This window comes from Pyxicephalus adspersus, chromosome 4 (genome assembly GCF_032062135.1).
Source record: "Pyxicephalus adspersus chromosome 4, UCB_Pads_2.0, whole genome shotgun sequence".
NCBI classification, from domain to species: domain Eukaryota; kingdom Metazoa; phylum Chordata; class Amphibia; order Anura; family Pyxicephalidae; genus Pyxicephalus; species Pyxicephalus adspersus.
This window is the reverse complement of record NC_092861.1, coordinates 12,591,122-12,613,104: the sequence shown is the minus strand read 5'-3', so window position 1 is coordinate 12,613,104 and position 21,983 is coordinate 12,591,122. Positions and strand designations below refer to the sequence as shown.

The window sequence follows — 21,983 nt, the reverse complement described above, 5'->3', positions numbered from 1 at the left end:
AGAAATGTAAATGGGACAAGATCTGTGGAGGGATTTGAAGGCAAAGCACAGGAGCTTGAATTTGATTCTAAGGTGAAATGGAAACCAATGAGGAGAACTACAAAGAGATGCAGCAGAAGAGGTATGTTGAGAAGGATGGATGAGTCTGGCTGCAGCGTTCATAATAGATTGTAGAGTGTATCAGTTGTGGCGCGATACCAAATTCATGTTTATGTTGGGTATATTCATAGTGATTTATGCCGTAGGCAGCTCATTCACCAATGCTCCACTATATGCAAGAAACTGGACATGCATGTTCTTTATTTAATACACCAGAAAAGGTAGCATGTGCACTGTGGTGTGCTGATGGCTGATGAGTTGTGCATTGCGGTACTATTCTAAATTAATGGCACCGTACATTGTGCCACGTTACCAGTTGTTGCATTCTGTAAAACATTGGGTTGAAGTTAGCTTTAAGTTAGATGACCCCTGGACCCCCTCACTTCATTCAATTTATCAAATGTGTTCTAGAATCACAAGAACTGTAAGAAACTGTAACTTTGTACTGAGTAAAAAAAGGTAACTTTCAATTAGCACACAAATTTGCATACAATCCTAATGGCTATAGCAGTGAATTAATACAATGTACCCAATTATACTTTGAAATACTTGCATTGCCTTCTCATGTGTTGTCACACAATAAAAACTGTTGCGTTAAGAGATGTTAAAAAATGTTGCATTGAATGAGCTAAAAAAAAATACATGCAGCTTTTTTCATGGCAGCACACCCTACCGAAAGATATTACAATCCCATGTGTGTGGGTGTATCGTAGCCTTTGTGTGTTGGGGGTGCCGTTCAAATGACAAACACACAAGGGTTTTAAAGTGACACTTTTAATAAATTGTGGCATTTTAATTGGCACCCTAATGCAGTAAAGCAACACATCTCATTCAGTTTTTGTTCTTGGGTTTAGATATTGTCTATAAAGGATTTGTGTGGTTGTAGTTTACTACACCTTGTAATGATGGAGGACTCCAGCTCTGACTGTGCATAAGTAATGTGAGAACTCTTGAGGTGCCATTACTTGCGTGCTGAAATCTCAGAACATTGTGTTCTAGCTAAGAATGCTTTTTTCCCCTTTTCCCATTTGTATGGAGGCTGACGTCACCAGGTAAGTGTGGATTGAAACAAGCAGACAGTCACACTGTGATTCTCGGTTCTTGAGTCCTCCGCTGTGTGGAATATGTGATTAGAAGATTACAGCTTTGTGCATCTTTCAATCGGAAGAGAACTTTATATAGGGAAGAATTCCTATGCTGCTTCCTTCTGAGAATTCTACATTTCTGGTGGGCATGCTGATATTTAGGATTCACATTTAAAGTAACCCTGCCACTATGATAAAACAACAGCATCCTGTACAAGAAGAGAAGAAGATGTATAATAAAAAAGCAAAAAATCAAGAAATGTAATGTTTTATTGCAATAGGGGTAATTGTGAAATGCAAGGTGTGTTTGTACCTATAGTTGATTTGTTATCCACCGCTTTTGGTCCATGTGTAGAAGAGATCAGATTGGAAGAAAAAGTAGCAGCACAGGAAGAAAATCAATTGTGCTGCAATGTAGTGAAATCGCTGATGAAAGGAGAAAGATGAGTGAAAAGGAGTGATGAGTTTCTTACTTTGCTCCTTCTACTTTCAATGTGCAGTCACAGGCTAGGGAGGGGAAGAACCTGTAAGACCCCTTTTCATACATGCAGTAAACATCAGCATTGTACTGCATGTTCAACCACACTTCCAACTGCTCCCATTCAACTGTATGGGAACAGTTGGGAACAACTTTGTGCAAGTGGTTGTGGTTGCATTGTGCAGTTGTTCCTGGAAACAACATGTTGCCTCTGGCCATCTCTAGAGGAAGAACTGCACCATTATCACAAACACAAGGACAATGCATGCAAACGTGTTGACTTGTGATGTGGTTTGCTACTCCTAAATCTCAGGATTTCATAGATAGAAATAGAAAACCTTTGGCAGGTACAAAAACTCTAATATGTGTATTTAGCACTTTGCCTGGAGTTCACCTTTATATTGAGTACTTAGAATATATGCCAGAAGAAGACCAAATAGTGCATCTATTTCCCAGTAAAGTTTTATAGAACTTTAAAATCTTATAAAGGTGTAACAACTGCTGGAATGCAATGTCTGCGCCCACCTGTGATTTTTTAATGTAGAGTAATTAAGGAGTGTTGCTTTTTCAATTTTTGACAATTTTAGCACATTCAGTACATTCAGTAGTTGCAGCATTGCTGTGTGCTGCTGGAGCCTCATTGTATTATAAATATTCCCAGTGAATATTCTATATCCCCATTGTATATTATATCTTCAATTTCCTTCTCACAAAAATCTATCTTTGTTTTTTCTAGGAAAAGTTTGAAGCTCTTTTCCGAGCGTATGATGATTGTGTCACCTTACAGCTATTCAAGAGCTTCAGGCGAGTTCGGATAAACTTCAGTAACCCCAAGGCAGCAGCACAAGCTAGGATAGAGCTTCACGAAACACAGTTCAGGGGGAAGAAACTAAAACTATATTTTGCACAGGTGAGGATATTTGTTTTTTTGCAAATTACATTCATTAATGTATGCATGATTAACACTAACTCCCCCCCTTAACATTTTAGAAGGCAGCTCTTGTCTCTGATAGTTAAATGATGAGCCCGAGCTAGGAGGGAGACGCTTGCATGGGTGCCCATGTTAAAGCCTAGGATCCATCAGTTTGCAGATATGAAACCCAACACTTACCTAAACTTCAGCTTCAGAATAATTTTGCCCATTTTCAGATCTATGAATTGCCTAAATCTGTGATAAAATGTTTGTTAATCCATATTAGCTTGTACATTTTAATGCCTTTCCTTTAGAAAGATATGAAGAACACAACTTCAGTATTGGTTCCTTCACCCACACGGCAGCACAATGAACATTTACGTGTTGGAAGCTCATTTAAATACTTGGGCTGTGAAAGGTAGCCTATTGTTAGTGTCTACATACACTTTAATATAAATAATTCATTTTTCCTATACAGGTGCAAACAGCAGAGACAGATGGAGACAAACTACACCTGGCTCCTCCACAACCATCCAAACAGTTCCTCATCTCACCTCCCGTGTCACCTCCTGTTGGTTGGCAGCCCATAGATGACGCCACACCAGTAATCAATTACGACCTTCTTTATGCAGTAGCCAAGCTTGGCCCAGGTAAGAACCTTTTCACATCTCCAAGGTTAGAAATAAAATGCATGTCATGCATTGGGCAACTCACTGCCCAATACTATTTAGGAGAGACATTGGATCGATTGAATTGTACAAACTAGCATTCTTCTTCTATTACTCTCACAAGGATATGTCTTGATCTTGAAAATCATGGGTAAACCATACACCAACATATTGCATTTTCTGGGAAACCAATGCTTAGTTGCTTTAGTGTCTCCCACACCATACATCCGTTTTACCCCAAAGAATAAAGCTAAAATTATTTTTCTAAAGCAGCCTTTCTCAACTTTATTACAAGGGTTCCCCCATGTTAGAACCTTTCAGGTCTTCAGGGAACCCCTTCTATATCCACAGCTTATAGTATATTAGTGTGGTGGTCAGTGGAAAGAATCCCTCTGGCCATTGGGAAGAATGTCCTGAAAGTCACAAATTGCTCTTTGCTCAAAAAACCCTAAGGTTCCACAGAACCCTGGTTGAAAACAACCCTGCGTTTGCAACATTCTGACCTAAGGATATATAGCCTGCTGCACAAAGGTAGGTCTGAATCATTGTCAACTTGATCAGCACAATAATACAATATATGCAAATACTCAATCTAGTTGTGATTTCTAATACCAACAGCTCTTTTAATTTACAGATTTTTAATTAGACCAGAGCTGGTTAGAGTCAGATGGTAAAATTCTTGCTAATTATGGTCAGTAATTTTTATCAGGGTCATTTTCATAAAGGGTGGAAAGTTTGCTTGCCCTTGGTCACATGATTTGGGGTTTCTTGATAAAACACTGAATCAAGTATCAATAGATGTACAACCCACCTTTGATCTGGCCCTAAATTTGAATATTATATTAATATATATTGCACCTACTGACCTCTGCAAAAAGCCATATGCTGGTCATTCATTGGCCAATGCGTGCACAACCAGGTAAATGATCATTATCCCTCTCAATATCGGTCTCTAACCTGGTATAACTACCAACCAGCCTGATCAAGCATTGCCCACTTTGTCCCTGCCCTTTCCAACAGGTGTACAATAGCAACACACCTCTGCCAACTGTTATGGCAAACACTGTAATACTGCAGGGAGTGCAGTTTGTTTAGGATTCTACCAGATCGCTCCCATCGGCTGCTGATAGTTGACCAGAGATCCTTCCTAGTTTATGTAAGCAAGGGAAACCCAATGAAAGTGGCGTACAATCAGGCATTCCTGAACATTGTCTGATCAATATATTGATCAAATATTGATTTATGCACATTAATGTATGTCAGCTTTATAGGGCAGAATGTTTTCCCAGGTTAATTATAATAAATAATCAGAGAATGGTTATGCCATGTAAGTCTTTGCAGTCCTTTGATAACATGCCTTGTAGATTAAAAAAATAATTTAATTAATTTGCAGTTTAATATCCGTGATCAATGCTCCTAAACCTAAGCTACGTGCAAGGTTCCCCACTCAGTCTCACTTACATTACGTATTTTATGAGTCAGATAAATGGCATGGATAGCAAGGGCCACACTAATGTCTCTGTGTGCATCATGTCCATGATCAGCCACCCGTGGAAATTTTGTACAGTAACAGAGGCAGGGAGCATCCTGCGGCTCCTCGGCAAAGAAAGCCTACCCATTCTGGCATGCATTGTCATCCCTGATACCATGAACTTGTTCTTTTTTTTTTTGGTTAAAATTTTTTTTTATTGAGTTACATCAGTATTCAGGAATACCAAAACAAATACATTAACAATGAAATGGCAAAGCTTTTACAGGGCTGAGCAAATAATTCGATACACAAATATTCAAAATTGACAGTTGAACACATTTATATCCAAGTAAGAGAAACAATAAAAAGAACTTTCAGTGCAATAACAAATTCAATCTATTGTTTGCAGCAGTGTCTCTGATTAGGAGTGGTTTAGAAAAAGTAGGTAGGTAGGGGGAAGAAAGATTTTGCCCCCATGGTGGTGGGACTGGAGGTTGTTTGTAGCACTCTAGGTAGGGAGATTAATAAGGGGGGGGTCACCTTCTTAGACTCTGGTAAGGTACCAGGTAGTTTGTTTGAAACACTTGTAGAGGTGAGTCTTAGTGACTGCATTCAAGGTTTCAATAAAACTCTCCTAAATCTCAAAAAATTGTGAGCAAATTATGGTTTCTTTGGAGAAGGAGGTCTCAACCCATTCCATTTTGAACAAATCCTGGAGCTTCTGAAACAGCTGGATTGGGGGGGGGGGGGGGGTCAGCGGATATCCAGCAGTGAAGAAAAGTTTTCCATCCTACTGCAGATAGGAGTAACAACCGTTTAGAACCATGAAAGTAGCAAGTACTGTCTCCATTTTTGAAATTTGTAGAAGTTAGATATTGCTTTAGAGGGGGGCGGGGGGCAAATTATGCACAGTTCTTGTGAATCTTGATTGCAATTCACTAAGGGAGTAAGGTTTATGTGTTTTGGGATTCAGAAGTGATCACACCGAGGAAGGGCCTATATCTTCCCAATCTCTGAAAACAGGGGAGGTGAGTCCAGGAGTGAAATCAGAGTTCACCAATAACGGGAGAAACAAAGAAGTGAGGACGTTGAGAAGCGCCTTGTTGCGAAGGATGTGCCAAAGGTGCCATTGCAAAGACAATAACAGGTTTTGCTTAATGATGTCAGGCAACAGCTCCTTGTGGGGGTGCATTAGGAAGATGGGATGTAAGGGGGATCTGTTCTTTATCTTTATTAGGATTTTCATTTCCGGTCTTGTTATATCTGAGGGCTGTCTAACTCCTCAAAGGCCACATACAGGCTAGGATTCTTATATATTGGATCTTTATAAACAATACTTGCTGTCTGGAGGACAAATACTACACTAATAGTAGTAGTCACAACTGGACCTCTTCTGTAATGTTGGGGATGTTTCATCACTCACTCAAGTGACTCCTTTAGTTGGTTTCAATATCCAGATTGGAGCATTGATTTGCATTTGAAGTCAACTCGGTAACTTGGTCACTTTATCCTCATTGCCATGGAATGACATTATATGATAGTGGCCCATGGATTCAGAGGACAACTGGTATACAAGAGGCCATCTATGCCAAACTGCAACAACCATCCGGAAACAAGGTTGACATTGAGCCTTTGGAATATTTCACCCTCTATATAATGTATAATTATTAATTATTTATTTCCTATGTCACCTTGGTTATTAGATTTTATAATGAAAACAATGTGGCTCCACAAACTTTCACAACTCCCATTCTTGGACAATCAACATCTGCTTTGAGAAGTTCCATTGTGATTGAGTAAGAGAATGGAGTTTCCTGGGTGAATATAAATGCTGTGGCATGTTATTGACATTAATTAGAAGAACTCACTTTTGAGTTCATGAAACCTCTCCAGCATTGCTGTCCAGTTAAGTTGTTCTTTATATCATTATCTTGGTGATTCTAAACTTTGGCCAGCTGTCCAGAACTTGGGCTATTTGACAGTTGGGCCATTGCAGGTTACAGCAATGCCTACATTGTGATAATTCTAATATCTATGAGCTGTACTTCCCTCCTGTTTTCTTGTATCTCAATGCAAAGAATCCTGTTTTCAAACCAGGAGGTATGGAGGTTTTTGTTTTTCAGAAAACAGGCCTTTGTTTAATCATAAATTTGTAATCCCCAGGCTTTAAAGAGAATCTAATGATTCCCATTTAGGGCATAGATTTTCTTTTAGGCCAACCCCTAAACCCACAAATACTTACCTTCATCACTTACCCCCAAAACTGTTTTTCTTTTGTTCTAGCTCTGTGTTCACAGAACTACTATGGGGCCTGGTGGATACTTGCTAGGCCCAAGCATCACAGTATGGGACAAGCCCCATGCTCCCCCATAGTTAGAAGCAATGGTATGTCATTCATGCACATCTGACTACCTTTAGACGTCTACAAGCACCTATCCTATATAAATACCATGGATAGCAAGGGCCACACTGATGTTGCAAAAACATAATTTATGGGCAGGTTGGGAAATTTAGAGCTGAAGACTCATGGCTCAGATGTCTGTGGGTTTGGAATCTGGCCCTGTCAACACACATTTTATTTTTTAATTCAAATTCCCTGTGATGTCACCTTCATACACCCCCTCTCAGCTAGTTATTAATTAACGTTCTCTGATTATATGACGGCACAGAACATCATTTGAAGATAAAATTACCAGGCATTGTAATAATTCATGTATACAGTCACAGGCATATTTATTTTTGTCTATTGAAATACAACTGCCTTGGGATTGGAAAAACGTACTTATCATGGAAGCAGCTTTGCAGCAGTAGAAAGCAGAAAATCAAATGTGCAGAATAAAGATATCAGAGCTGCAAGGTTGTATGGCCTAGGTATCAGTAAGCTTGCAGTCTTGTTGTGTTTATGCAGATCGTCACGTAATATCATGTTATACATTCATTTTTGCCTTACCAAAGTTTCCTAGAGAAATTTTTAATTCTTTAGTGCCAAGTCAATCAGAATTCGCCTTGCTGAATGCAGACCGTTACAGGATGAATGCTGATTAGTGGTTACATGTTACTGCATTTAATATTTAGTACTTATGCAGGTCTAAAAAGTTCACTCAAAGTGTAACTAACCTTACATAAAAAATTGCAACCAGGCATGTCCTTAGGGGGCCTGAAGTAAAGCAACCTTACCTACCTGATGGAAATCCTATTAAATACATGCACCTGTTCTTGTTATCTCCTTCCAGGTTGTCTTTAGCCATCTTGGTTGGTGAGACTGGGATGACATAGCTTTATTCGTCTCACCAGCCCCAGGGAATGCCGGGATACTGGCATATCCAGATTTCTTGCACTGAGCTGTATATGTGCCGCCCAGTATACTCAGAAAAGAAGATTGCAAAAAGGCAAACCCAAAGTTTTGCTTTTAAAGGGGATCTATCACTCAGAGGTTATGTAATCCGCCATTGCTCAACTCATTGATTTTTATATTATTTATATATTTAAATTATTGTATTTGCCTGGATGTAAATCTGAGCGAAGTATGCTCATTCAGGGTCAGTGAGTCAGAAGATTATGAAAGGCAGAGGATCAGAGCACTAACATCTCCACCATTAAGCTCACCAACTCTAAAAAGTTGCACAGAAAGCATATGAGGCACATAAGTAAGAACCAAATATTAAATACTGCATCTGAAATCTTTATGTAAAAGTAGCTTTAAAGCAGCTTAAAACCACTGAGGCACATTTCAGACTTTCCATCCTTTCTTTTGCAGCTCACACAAAGTCTGAATCACATTGCAGTGGTTTTATATCATTGTTTTAATAAGGGCTTGTTTAAAAAGTTACAGAATCTCCAGCACCCAAAATCAATTGTTAAGCATTCTATGGTTTTTGCAGTCTATGGTTGTTCAAAGCAGTTCTCTGGTACTTCTCAAGTGCTTTGAATTTGCTTAGCCAGTGTAAATGAAAGTCTATGTCTATGAAAGTGGATGACCGTATTATAAGACAGTCTACACCAATAAACAAAGGCCTTTTTTTGTAATTGCTCCTATTTAATTTCATTATAATAAGTGGGCTTTGTGGTGCAGTTTTTGGCCAGTTAACTTTCAACGGTTTCAACTGCTAAAAAAAAAAACATCCGCCCTGAAGCTGCTTTTACAGGTGAATATGTTATGCATCCTTGTGAAGCCAGAGAATTGGCATTTATAGACAGAGATCAGCAGGAATCCCCTTTCATAATCTCTGTACAGGTTGTGATTAAACCCCAGTATTACAAGCAGGACATCCAAGAAACATGCACCGGTAATGAAGCTTGGGGACAGATTTAAGAATATGTGATTTACAGTTAATCATACAAACCTGTACTACAGGGACACTTTATTTCTCCCTGTAACTTTATGTACAATTGTGCATTTCTCAACCTAATCAGAAGCCAGCGCAGAATGACTAATAGACTGGCATCGGGTTTAACCGTGCACACTGCGGGCGTCCTTTTGTACAGTCACAGATGTCAGTTTGCCCGAGGTGAAGTGCTGGCCGCAGTTTCCATAGTAGCAGTAAACTCCACAATGTACTAAAAGGTATTGTGGGATCCCATTGAGAATACAAAGCCCTGCCAGAGCTATGGAGCCCCCAGTGATGGCAAAGCTTAACAGGCCAAGCAGAACAGAAATTGTACTGTATGGTGAATTTATTGGGAATACCCTGATCATTAATTAAGTCGCATCAAGTACCCATCAAAGGTGGTGACCTTTGGTATACTGTTGGGTGACATACATCTTGGTTTTTTTGGTAAAAAAAATGATTACCTCAAAGTAAAAGCGATAAGAAAGAAAGGAAATAATAGTAATGTAATATAGTTTCTATTGTATAGAAGTATAGTTTTGATATTAAAAATTGAAGTTGGCAGAAGTGTCTAAAACAATTTATATTAATATCCAGTAAATAAATAGTCCCAATATATCTGGTGCTTTACGATGTACATAGTCCTGCCATTAATTGACTTTCAGAGGAACTCTATCTAATGTCTTTACCGCAGTATTGCTAAGTATTGCTATAGCACTAACATATTATAGTGCTTTACAGAGTCCATAGTCCCATCCCTAACGAACTGTCCTTCATTGGAGCCAATAACATAGTCTAAGGCCAATTTTTGGGGAAAGCCAATTAACCTAGCAGTATGTTTTTGCAATATAGGGGAAAAGCAGATTAAACCCATACAATATCCAAAAACTGAACTTGGTGCCTTAGAGTTGTAAATGCAAAGATGCTGGCCACTGAAGCACTATGCTAATGTCTCTTACCGTATGTCATTACATAACTGTCTAGTGCCGATTTTCTGGATTCTATAAAGGAAATGGAGAAAGGCAGTAGTGTATCAAAAGTGTCCATAAACCATTATGTTTATTATCCTTCTACACAACTACTGGTCTCAGTGCCCACTTCATAATTTAAAACCAAATATTATACAGAAAATGACATTCAGGAGCACTCTTAGCATTTCATTTCCTGTATTTTGCACAAAAAGCAAAGGAAAAAAGCAAAGTCCTTGATAAAGGTTGCTTGGTGCACATATAACAGTCCTTGGCCAGATGTTCTTTTGAATGTTTTTGGCCTTTGCTTTTTGAGCTAAATAAAGGAAGCACATTGATGAGAGTGCTTCCAAAAAATATTGCGGGGTATAGGTAGTAATAAGGAAATTGAAATAGTTATGATCTAGAATTTCAAACAGGCAGAGAGTTCACAGGTATCCTAATATATATTATCGATAGGTTATATAATACTTGTAAAGAGCTTCTGTCAAGAATAGGGTATATGTATTTCATGGTATCATAAACCAGGGTATGGTCTAAACAACTACTGCGATTATATCAATTACCCATAAAAATCTGTAATGGCAGACATGCCAGCTGGATGTTCCCAGGGAGCGCAAAGATTGGTCAGGTTGGAAAACCTCTACTAATAAATAAAACTCTGGCCCCTCTGCATTAAGGTTGGCATAGCTGACAGCACACATCTACTAGAATAAAATGTAGGCACAGCACAAGCACAAAGGTCCCTTTATCACTTATTAATCAGGATGACAGTGCAGAAATCCTGCAGGGTGATGAGACCATCGGGGACTGAATGAATAAAATTCGGCATGGCCATTATTGTGCACCAGATTGATGTTCCTTATATTGCTTGGATTGCACAGTTTGATCTCCATCGTAGAGGATGTGTCTATCTCTCCGGGGTGCATTTATGTGATGGCTGCCTTAGATGAGTGTTTGTCTTTCTGAAAGCAGCACAGCTTTTTCCTTGGAGTTGCCGCTGTATTGTCAAACCTTTGAAGGCAACAATCACAGTCATGCTGGATTTTTTGGACTCCTAATGATCAATGGTTACAAGTGCTCATTATCTCATCTGTAAATTAATGTTAGCAATAATTATTGGTTGCATAGCTTGACTTAGTAAAAGAAGATAAATGTGATAGCTGTGCCCAAAAACGAGCAAGAAGAGGGCAAAGGGTGAGTCACCAATATTGTTTTTGGCATCCTCACTTCATTATAGATTTATAGACTTTGTTCTGCAGTGTGCCACTGGTGGTTGACATCTTGGTGGAGGGTCTTATGTCAGAGCCTCCAGCAAGGGGAATAATGAGCAACAGAGTGGTGACATTGGCAAAATCCCAAACCAAATCTCCTGAGACTATGGATGCTACAAGCAGCATCTCACTCATAAAGGATGAATAGGGCAGTTGCCTAATGTCTGCCACCCAGGAACTGCTCAGAAACTGTCCTAGTGGACCAGGCTTAATTGCCACATGTAAAGCCATTAAAGCCAGGGTATTTTTAAATGCAGCAATATATTCATAATCAAGAGTTAAATATACCAAGAAATTAGACAATGAATCCCTTATCAACAAAAGAAGAAAAGAAATATTGTGGCCCGACGCGTTTCGCCTCTTTGGGCTTCTTCAGGGGACTTGGAGAATGTTTGTTCAATAACTGCATACAAGAATATTACATATATACAGAATTATGCTCAATGAGATATTCTATAAATCAAGGTAACAGAAATATAATACCAATTAGGCTAAATTAGATGTGGTCTAGGTATTACATTGGTTACACAGTGATTGGTTCTGGATCATATAAAATGTTTTTTCCAGAATAATACAATGGAAAGTATAAGCCAGGAGGTGTTAGTACGCTAAATTTTGTACAGTAATATAAACCTATGTGTACTGTGAAGCAATGATTACATGTTCATAGTAGATATTAGTAGATAACAATAATATATTGTACTAACCATACTTTAAATATATAGGTACTTACTTAAAGTGAGTGTTGATCATAGTAAGAGGGACGTCTTAAAATGTGAGAAATAATGACACCACGTTGTATCTAGAACATGGAGAAAAAAAGGTGTGAGGGGGTGGAGGGGAAAAGTGGGAAAGAAGGAGGGGGCAAAGGAGGAGAGGGGTCTTTATAACTATTGGTCAAACTTTTTATTTATTATCATACTTAGGGTCAAAGGGTTTAGTAACAGTGGTAATATTATGCTCTAATATATATTATAATAATAGAATTATGAACAGTACTTTATAATACTGGAGTATAAAATAATTATAAAATAAAGTTATAGTAAAAAAATAAATAATTAATTGCGCTGGAACGTTTTTTGTAGTAGTCCTAATGGTTTGGAAATATGAGAGATGGGGTAATAATTCAGTAATAATCCAGTGTCAGAAAAGCTTGGAAGTGAACAAGTTTGTCTTTGGAAACATTGAGAAACAATATATGGATCAACAAGATCGTGTTAAAAGTAGGTACCTGGATAGTCGCACGCAGACGCCTGGGGATCCAAAGCGAAAACGCTTGAGGCTGCAGAGATCAGAGAGATTGTTGTGTGGGTGTGCAGAGAGGTAAGGATGGCAGCTTACTATCCTTAAATGGGAAGCTGGCAATAATAGGTGGGATAATGGCACATGCGCAGGTGTGACGCGCATACGCATAGAGGATGTGAGTGTTTTCGCCCTTACTCTGTGCCAGGCCTTATTGTATCGCCCTATGTAAATGTGGGGCGGTTACAAAGGACCACGTGTAGCCCAAACGGGGGACAGGGAAGCCGACTGGTGGGCAAAGCAGGAGCTCAGTCCACCATAGCAGCATCTAATGTCACACCCATAACGGGTGGGCGCTTTGTACCCTGCTAAGGGTATTGGCACACAAGGAGGGGCAGGAGGGATAATTGGAAATCTGTCCGGAGTGCGTCTTAGTGATTGGACGGGAGGTATTAATGAATGGGAATGTAAACATAGGAGCGTGTAAGTGAGAATACTATGTGGAGGAGGTGATAATAAACTTGCTGGATTTTAAAAAGAGTCAAATAGATGAATAAATGTGAAATCAAATATTATGGCATGGAGATACAATAATAAAACAGATATGGTTGTAATTGCTTAGGTTGCAATGTCATACCAAGCAAAACATATTCAATTGTAGATAAACATCTATATGATATCCTAATGGTGTAAATAAAAGGGGAAGTCAAGTAGATAAATCTAACAGAACCCCAGGTTTGTTACATTGGTCAGTATAGGTTTCTAAATTGACATTAAATCAAACCCAGAACATAAAAGCATAAAATAGCAACAAAGTAGTCACAACAATGGAAAAAATATAACAATTTGGTAGAGATCATACTTTTTGCAAATTTGAGTTTTCCCAAAGGGATGTGTATGAAGATATTAAAGAGACATTTCAGGTATTCTATTAAAGTAAATAAAAGAAGGGAATTGTTAGTGATTAATTGTCAATAAAAATTTAATTCGAAAGAACACTAAAACATGTGTGGTATAAGATGTAAGATATTGTAAAGTGAGTAAAATAACAGGTCATAATTTGGGAAGTCCCAGATTCTTTGTTGCCTGTAAATGAACAATCCTGCCTGTAATGCCTGTAAATGATTCAATGTGTCAATATTGGCAATATCTGGCATTGGGAGGGATGGGTTCCAGCCCATAAAAACGTATTCCATAAGGGTCAAATTTGTGTCTAGTGGCTATTTGATAGCTTACTGGGGTGATAATTTTGCCATTCATAGAATAAATGTGTTCGTAAATGCATTTATGTAAAGGCCTTTTGGTTTTTCCTACATAGAAAGCACCGCATGGACAGGATATCATGTAGATAACTCCTGGTGTGCAGTCTATGTAGTGTTTTGGTCGGTGTGTCATACCATTGTGAAGAGAAATACTCATGGATTCTATATTCCACTTATATTGTGGGCAGTGTCCACATTTGAATGTACTCCTTGGATCATATCTGCTAGTGAGGTTGGAGGAGAAATGACTTAAGACTAACTGGTCTTTCAATGATGGTGCTTTTCAAAAGACTATTTGGGGTTTGTCCCCAATGTATTTGGTGACTGTTGGGTCCGATTTGAGAATATGCCAATATTTATGGCAGATGTCCTGGATAGGTTTATGTTGTTGGTTGTAGGTAGTGATAATTCTGGTTACCAGATTTGTCTTCATGGGTTGTCTTGGTGCGTCAGATAAGAAATCATCTCTGGATAAATTGCAAACCTTTTGATAGGCTTTTTTCAGTGTCTTCTTTGAATATACGTGTTCTAATAATTTCACTTGTAGGGCTTTTGCTTCTATTCCGAACATCGTATCTGTAGAACAATTACGTCTTAAACATAAGTGCTGACTATAAGGTGTGCTTCTAACCAGGGATCTAGGGTGGGCTCTTTGCGCATGCAAGATTGTATTGCCAGCCGTCGATTTTCTATATAAAGAGGTAGAATTTTTTTAATCATTATCTATAGAGAGTTGTACATCCAGAAATGGAAGATTTGTTTTGTTAAACTCAAGGGTAAATTTTAAGATGAAGTTATTTGTTTGAATTATCTGTATGAAGTGACTGATAAGATGAGTAGGACCTGTCCAGAACATGTCCAAGGAATGTCCTCAATATATCGTTGCCATGAAAGAATGTAAGGGCCAAAACAAATGGTATTGAGATTGGCAAGTAGTTCTCTCTCCCATTCGCTGAGATATAGGTTTGCGTAAGAAGGAGCACATTTAGCACCCATGGCAACACCCTAGGTCTGGAGGTATGTAGCGTTATCAGAGGTAAAGACATTTCTAAATGTATTTGAGCAGTCGCAGGATAAAGTCGTTTTCTTTTTGTGATATTGGTCGATGTCTCTAAAGGCATTGCGAAATCATGGAGATTCCATTTTCATGCAGTATGTCATTTCATGAGTGCCTGCACATCGATAGTGACTATAGTAGTGTCAGGTGGAACTTGTAGGTGATTTTTAGATTTCAGTAATTCAATAGTATCTTTTTAGAAAAGATGGCATTAAGGTCACTAGAGGTTGGAGATAGGCATCAACGAGTTCGCTCGCATGTGATGCAATTGAATGAATACCAGAGACCATAGGTCTGCCAGTAGGATTTAGAAGATTTTTGTGGATCTTAGGAAGAGTGATTAAAGGGTATTTGATAAGTAAATAGTCTTTGGTGTTTTTGTCAATGATGTTGTCCGTAAAGGGCATCTCAGATGATTGTATAAAATTCATTTTTGTAGGTCTCCAGGGTGTTGATTGCCACATGGTCTTCGTGACATTAAAAACGATGCCATTGAAAGCTGTGAACGTTCTTATGAATCAGTTCAATATTCTGCTTTATTCCTTTGGAAAAGCTTAACCATCCTATACAAAAATAATGCATTGGGCCAGAAATTATGTTAATTAAATATTACGCCTAATGCTTCAGCAAAGTAAGTGTCATCTACTTTGGGTTTTACCACCACTTTCAGAGTATCGGTATAATAGAAGCACTTGAATGTTCCTTCCTCAATTTGCATAATCCATACTTAACAAAGTATATTCAAAAGCCTACATTAATGTGATAAGCTTAAATGAAAATGGCTGTATTAATCATCTTTATAAAAACATGTTAGTGAATGCCCATATGTAAAAAACAGCTTTAAGTGACTCTTTTTTTTTCAACACCATCCATTACCTCATGGATGCCAAGCCTCTAAAGTGGACCTGTGTTTGCACACAGAGTAAAGCAAAAAGTTCATTTTATTCTGTATAGAGCTCATTTTTTTTTATAGTTTTGAATATTAATGAGGGGGTTAGAATCTCTTACATCTTTTTTTGATGTTTGATGTCCCCAACGCCAAACTTTCTGAATTCCCAATATTTACCAATGCATATCTCCAGGCAAGACAACAGTCTTACCTGGAAACAGCATCTTCCTTCTCTTTCACATATTTGTGATTTACAGAGGTTTACCAATGTGAGTCAACATGTTAGTTCTCATCTGTGCACTGTATTTCCTTGTGTTGCCTAAAATAGAGTAGGAACTTATGGCTTTATTGAAAGCACATTTAACATGACAGAAGCAGGCCAAGGCAGAAGAGCCACCTTTTTGGACGCCATGCTACGCCAAGTAATGCATCAACCTGGCATGCCCTGCGCTGTGCAGGACTGAGCTGTCCAGCTAATTGCTCAGGTCATCAGTATAGACATAGGTATCTGGTAATTGTAACAAGAGGGTTAGGGAGAATAGGGGCCAAAAATGGTTAAAATGAAGGTGTGGTCCTCGTGGTGGGAAGTAGGCTGGTAAAGTTTTAGTGGGGAAAATGTTTGCCATTCTTTTTTACCTTCTCCATTCCTCAAGTTTGTTTTTTTTTCTTAAGTTCTGATATTGTGAATTAAAGAGTTTTTTTGGGGGGAAAGGGGGCACACACTTTGTCATCCTCGCCTTGGGTATGAGACATCCTTGTCCTAGCAATGACATCCAGGCTCTCCCTTACTAAATTCCCAGTTCATTGGCTCCTATACCTGAACACGAAATGGAGAACATTGAAAAATGCTAAAAAGTATGTCAACACGTGCAAAAAAAAGCACTCTGAAAGGTGCTGAAAAGTTGAACAGCACACCAAAAACCCAAAATCACATAAAGAGGATATGAAACTAAAAATTAAAACATTGCAGGCAGGTAATCAAGACGGGGCAAGCCATGTCTCTTTTGCAATAAAACAAATGTACCTGCTTTTTCACAATCCTCTCTATAATCTATGTTGCTCCCAATTCATGGAAAATAATTCTCCATCATGACCTTGCCAATCAAGATTGGCGAAAGATCTTGAACCTAGAAGGAGACCTAGTAAAGATTTTGGCACCAGAGAAGGAGGGAGGAGAGGTGAGTTCATTTAATTAATTGTGAACAGGCAGGTAAGTTTGTTTTATTTTCATTTTTTGTTTATATGCTTGCAGTTTTTTCAGTTTGGTTCTGCTTTTAGGGAACTAATTTAGTTTCTAAATAAAGAAAAAGCTGCTAGTTAGCACAGAAAACTAACTTAACTGTTTCAACACGTCAGGCTGCATTTACACCTGCACATAGGTGTGAATATAGCCTATTAGTCCCGATCTCTGGGGTGTTGGTAAATATTTGGGCTCAAGTTACTCATCCTTTCATTTTGTGAACTCTTTTTTTTTGTTATCCTGGAGGGATGCTGTGACTATTGGGCCAGTCATTTTTATCCAACACTGTATTGCATGCTGGGTAGAGTAGATAGATAAGATAATGATCTAAGTCCCATTTATAAAGCACAAAAAAAAACATTTGGGACAATCTCTCTGTGGATAAAAGACACTCTGATCAGGAAACAAAATGTGACATTTAGATGGTTTTTATCAGCCCGTGAACATCACAGGGAATTCATTTACAGGCTGTGCCAAGGGACACTTCTCTTTGTGTCTGTAGAATCACTAAGCCATCAGAGGCCATCAGAGACCAATTGGCCATCGGTGCTGGCTGGCAGCGTTGACGTCAGTCTGTGCTTAGGAAATAAGAAGAGGCCTGGAGGGCAGCCGAGCAAAGGCAAATCAAATAATTTCCTCTTACAAAGCAGCTTCACATTGTTCCTTCATAATAATCTGCTTCAATTACTGTAGTATGCGTTTCATTCTTACTTCTCCCTCCCTCAGGCTGTCATCTGTGAGACTCTACACACTGAGAATGAGGTCCCGTTTTTAGAATGTGCTTTATTCTAGATTATCTGCTGTGACATCCGCAGTCACCATGGTGTAAATGCACCTCTTCCCTCAGGATAAGGTAGATTTAGTAAGGGCTGACAGATCACCGAATAGTATTAAGCTCTGCAGTATTCCTAAACAGGCTTCAATATGTGGAGGTGCAATTGCAGGACCCAACACATAGAGTATCTTCAGCCAAAATGATTTCTCTTTTAAAAGGAACAAATGTAGTTCCATGCTTTGCTTCTTCCTCCTCTTACAAACTTGTATTGTGCAAATGGCACAAAGTCCTCCAGCTGTTCCTTCTTCTGACTCATTATACTCCCTCTAATCATAGAGAAGCTCTGATGAAGCCCTTGTAGGGGGTGAAACACATTAGATCAGTCTTTCTCAAACTTTTAAAGAAGGAGGAGCCCATGCTAAAATTTACTTTATCCACAGCTCACAGTATATTAGATTGTTGATCTTTGGAGTTCCTTTTACATTGCTGGTCATTGGGAAGAATGTCACCCCTACAGATAGCCAAAAAGATCATTAGTGTCACTACAACTGGCCTGAGAGATCATTGGTGTCACAAGAACTGACCTGAGAGGCTCAAGGAACCTCTAGCAACCTCTGGAGGAACCCTTGTTAAGAAACACTGCATTAGATTATAAAACTGGTGAATTGCCTCTGTGCCATTTACACAGTAAGGGTTTGTATTTAGAGGAAGAATCCATGTGCTTCTTTACATTTGTTCCTAGGGAAGGTGTTACACTTGTAGATAGAGTTTGGTGTGGGACTTCAGTGCTGGAGACGGCAATCAGGGATACGCCTAACATTATAAATCTAACAAGAGAAGGTAGCCTTTCTCTACTCTATTCAACACCTAAAATTTTGGGAGCCTTGTGAAGGAATGGGAGTCCATAAAAATACCACTGCATATCTTCGAACTTTCTAAGATTAGGAGGAGGACACCTTCATGCACATGGTATGTAGGTATAGTGGGACATCCGTTACCAGGCCTATGGACCATGAAGAATAAATACATGGAAAAAGGTTTAATTCAAAAGTCTTTCTTTACTTTTTATTTATATTGTGTTCTAAAAACAAGAACTAATGCAAGGTTAGACAAAAGGTGTAGATTCGTATAATACTCTTGACAGTTGATATTTTTTTTATAGATCAGACTAATATAAAGATACAGATGAGGAAGTAACAGGGTAATGGGATTTTCTTCTGTTAGAATATATAAAGTTTTTTTTTGGTAGTAGTAATACCACCCTGTACATTATCAAAAAGATTGTCTAACTTGCAGTATATCAAGATTATTATTCTTCATTACATGGTTTCCCCTGATAAAATGGTAACCACTGTATTAACATGGAGGTCCCAATGGTAACATAAAAGTCTGGTAATAGCATTCCCTGGTAACTAATATCACCATCTATGGAATTACAAAATCTGGTACCCTTTTCACCAAGCAGTGCCTATTCTTTACCACACAACTATGTTACTGCATGCTGGATCTTGTGCCTTCCAAAGGGCCTTTGCCTGTATTTTCTACAAAATAATGTATCTGTGTCACTAAGGGATTCAGCAGATGGGACTGCTTAGAAAATCACCCATCAGAGAGCCATTAATTAGTCTGAAGTTGTATGGTGTGACTCATACCTCCCATCTATGACTCTCTAGACACTTGGACTCAAGGCAACCTCATTGATTCAGGGCTTACTGGGTGAAAGTTCTAAGAAATTCTAAAAATGACTGCACACAGTAATGCAGAATAGGATATGGCAAGGTGTCACATGTTATTAAAGCAAACCTTTTTAAATTGGCCTTCAAACTTGGCTCGATCTTCAAAGCTTTTTAGTTCTGGATAGATCCTACATTGTCCAACTGAGGAGATTTTCCTCCACCTTTTGTCCTGAAGACGGGAAGTAAAATATATCTACAAAGTGTGGGAAATCCTTTATTAAAGAGTTGCCATTATAAAGGTTGACCTGTTAGAAGGATTCACCCCTATTCTGGTGACAACTGTAACATTTTGGACTTTACTTATACGAATACCTTCACGAATACTACTCTACGAATTACTTTCTGTCCTGAAGAGAACAGCCATCATGACAAATAGAGTGATTGTCCCAAGTGTCTGAAGGATTAATGCTTTGAGAGCTCCAGAAGCAATATTAGATGCATCCTAAACAAAGACTATAATGGATTTTTTTAATGAATGCATTTTAAAGCGTCTAAATGCCCCTATCTGTAGCTATAGTAGGTGACAAAAATACCTGTTTAGTTTTGATAATTCGCAGCACAAGCGTTATAATCGGTGCCCCCAGCCTTTTTGTATATAATACACTGACATCTCAGTCCTACGTGCTGCAGTGACTGGCTGTGTGATAGAGAGCTGGCTGCTGAGACACGATCCTCTAATTATTTCCATGTGCTGAGGCCAATCTCCACCTATTGGCAATGCGGTAAAAAGGAACTGGATATTCAATACTCTCATCCTGCCTGTTATATCATTAAAGGTTTTATGGTGCCATGCAGCAATTAAATTACATCGGTTATACTGCTTGTAATGTCTCAGACAGAAGTGTTAGATACAGTTACACGTTATTATGCGTTCAGCACATACCCAGTATAAAAAGTCACTAGGTCAGATACAATTCCTGGAATAAGCCACATTGTGTGATTGTTGTTGATTTCAAATAGACTTATGCTGAAATGTTAATTAAAAGCCGAGGTTCACAGTTTTTTTCTGGGAAAAGCTCCCTTTAGTCTTGCTCACATAAAAAGAACCTAGAAAACTGGTCACGGACCTGTTGAAGTATGGAGTCAAACAACTGACCGGTGTTACATTTACTTGGGACTCTTACTGTTATGGTGACAATAGTTTTACCCAACAAGAATTAAGTGGCCACAGCTAGAATCGAGCAGGTTTTTTTTGGTGTTTGTGTCCCCATTCCCTCAATTAATGTGTTGTAAAACTGTTGTCATTGTGATCCTGAAGTGAGAAGTTTCACACATGGAGCCTAAAATTTAACAGGGGTCATAACCCTTCCCACCTTTTCAAATCTCTAAAATTAAACCTTGGTACTTTAGACTAGGAGGCTATAATAACCTCCAAAGGTAGTATGGTTTTGGAACCCCGGATATGGAAGGAAGGTCTTGTGTTCTCAACCATAAGCATATGTGCTCTGCAGTGTTTCTCAACCAGGGTTCTGTGGATCCCTAGGGTTCCTCCGGAGGTTGTTAGGGATTTCTTGAGCAAGAAGCAGTCTGTCCCTCTCAGGTCTGTTAACTTACAACCAATGATCTTTTTGATCTGTAAGGAAGAAATTCTTCTCAATGGTCCGCACTGTAAGAGGCATTCTTACCATTCTTAACCACATTATTGTACTGTGAGCTGTGGATATATGAATTAAAGCAGGGGTTCCATGACGACCTGAAAGTAATTTCAATAAGTTCCCCCATGTTAAAAAGGTTGAGAAACTCTTGTCTTAGGACCCTAGAAATATGGTTGTGGAAGCCAATGAGTCTAGCAATTGATTTAGATGATTTAGGTTTAATAGGATTTCACTAATTTAACCTGGACTGTTTGCTCAGTAAAGAAAAGCAGACCTATTGATGCTAGAATAAGTCTCCAAGAACCACCAATTGTATTGTGGCATCTGCAGGTAACTCATGCAACAAATGATGTCAAAGTCCATGTATCTACAATTAGTAAGATATTGCACCAAATAAAACTGTATGGGAGGTGTGCCAGGAAAAAGCTGCCTTTGCAGTCCAAAAAAGAAATTCTTGCAAGACTACAGTTTTCCATTGAATATAAAAAAAGAAAGAAAATCATTTGTTGTGGACCAATGAATCAAAAACACAGTTATTTGGACATGGTTACCATAGACATGTTTGGCACAAAAAAGGCCGCATTTAAGAGAACCCTATACCAGCTGTAAAATATGATAAAGGAAATGTTGGAGTTTGGGGTTCATTTGACTCTGTAAGGTCTGCGCAACTGTTCTTTATCAAATCAACTAATTATTCTGCAAGATATCAATGTGATGGAAATGTGGGGCCATCTGTCCGAAAGTTGACGTGTATAATATCAGCACAAATCCACCATGGGATGGCTTAAATAGAAGAAATGGAGGGTTATGTTCTGACCTAGCCAAAGCCCTGATTTAAATCCCATTGATATGTTGTAGGGAACTTAAAATGGGTAGTGAATATAAGGAAAACCACAAACATCT

General features: G+C 38.6%; 1 protein-coding gene across 2 annotated transcripts in view; it reads left to right on the top strand.

The window, feature by feature from the left end:
- RCAN2 (regulator of calcineurin 2) overlaps positions 1-21,983 on the top strand; it is a 77,120-nt gene that overhangs the window by 50,694 nt on the left and 4,443 nt on the right. For both annotated transcript variants that reach the window (XM_072407419.1, XM_072407420.1), the window contains 2 exons: positions 2,399-2,572; positions 3,054-3,225. In XM_072407419.1, the coding sequence (XP_072263520.1) occupies positions 2,399-2,572; positions 3,054-3,225 (346 nt within the window). The remainder of the gene's footprint in view (positions 1-2,398; positions 2,573-3,053; positions 3,226-21,983) is intronic.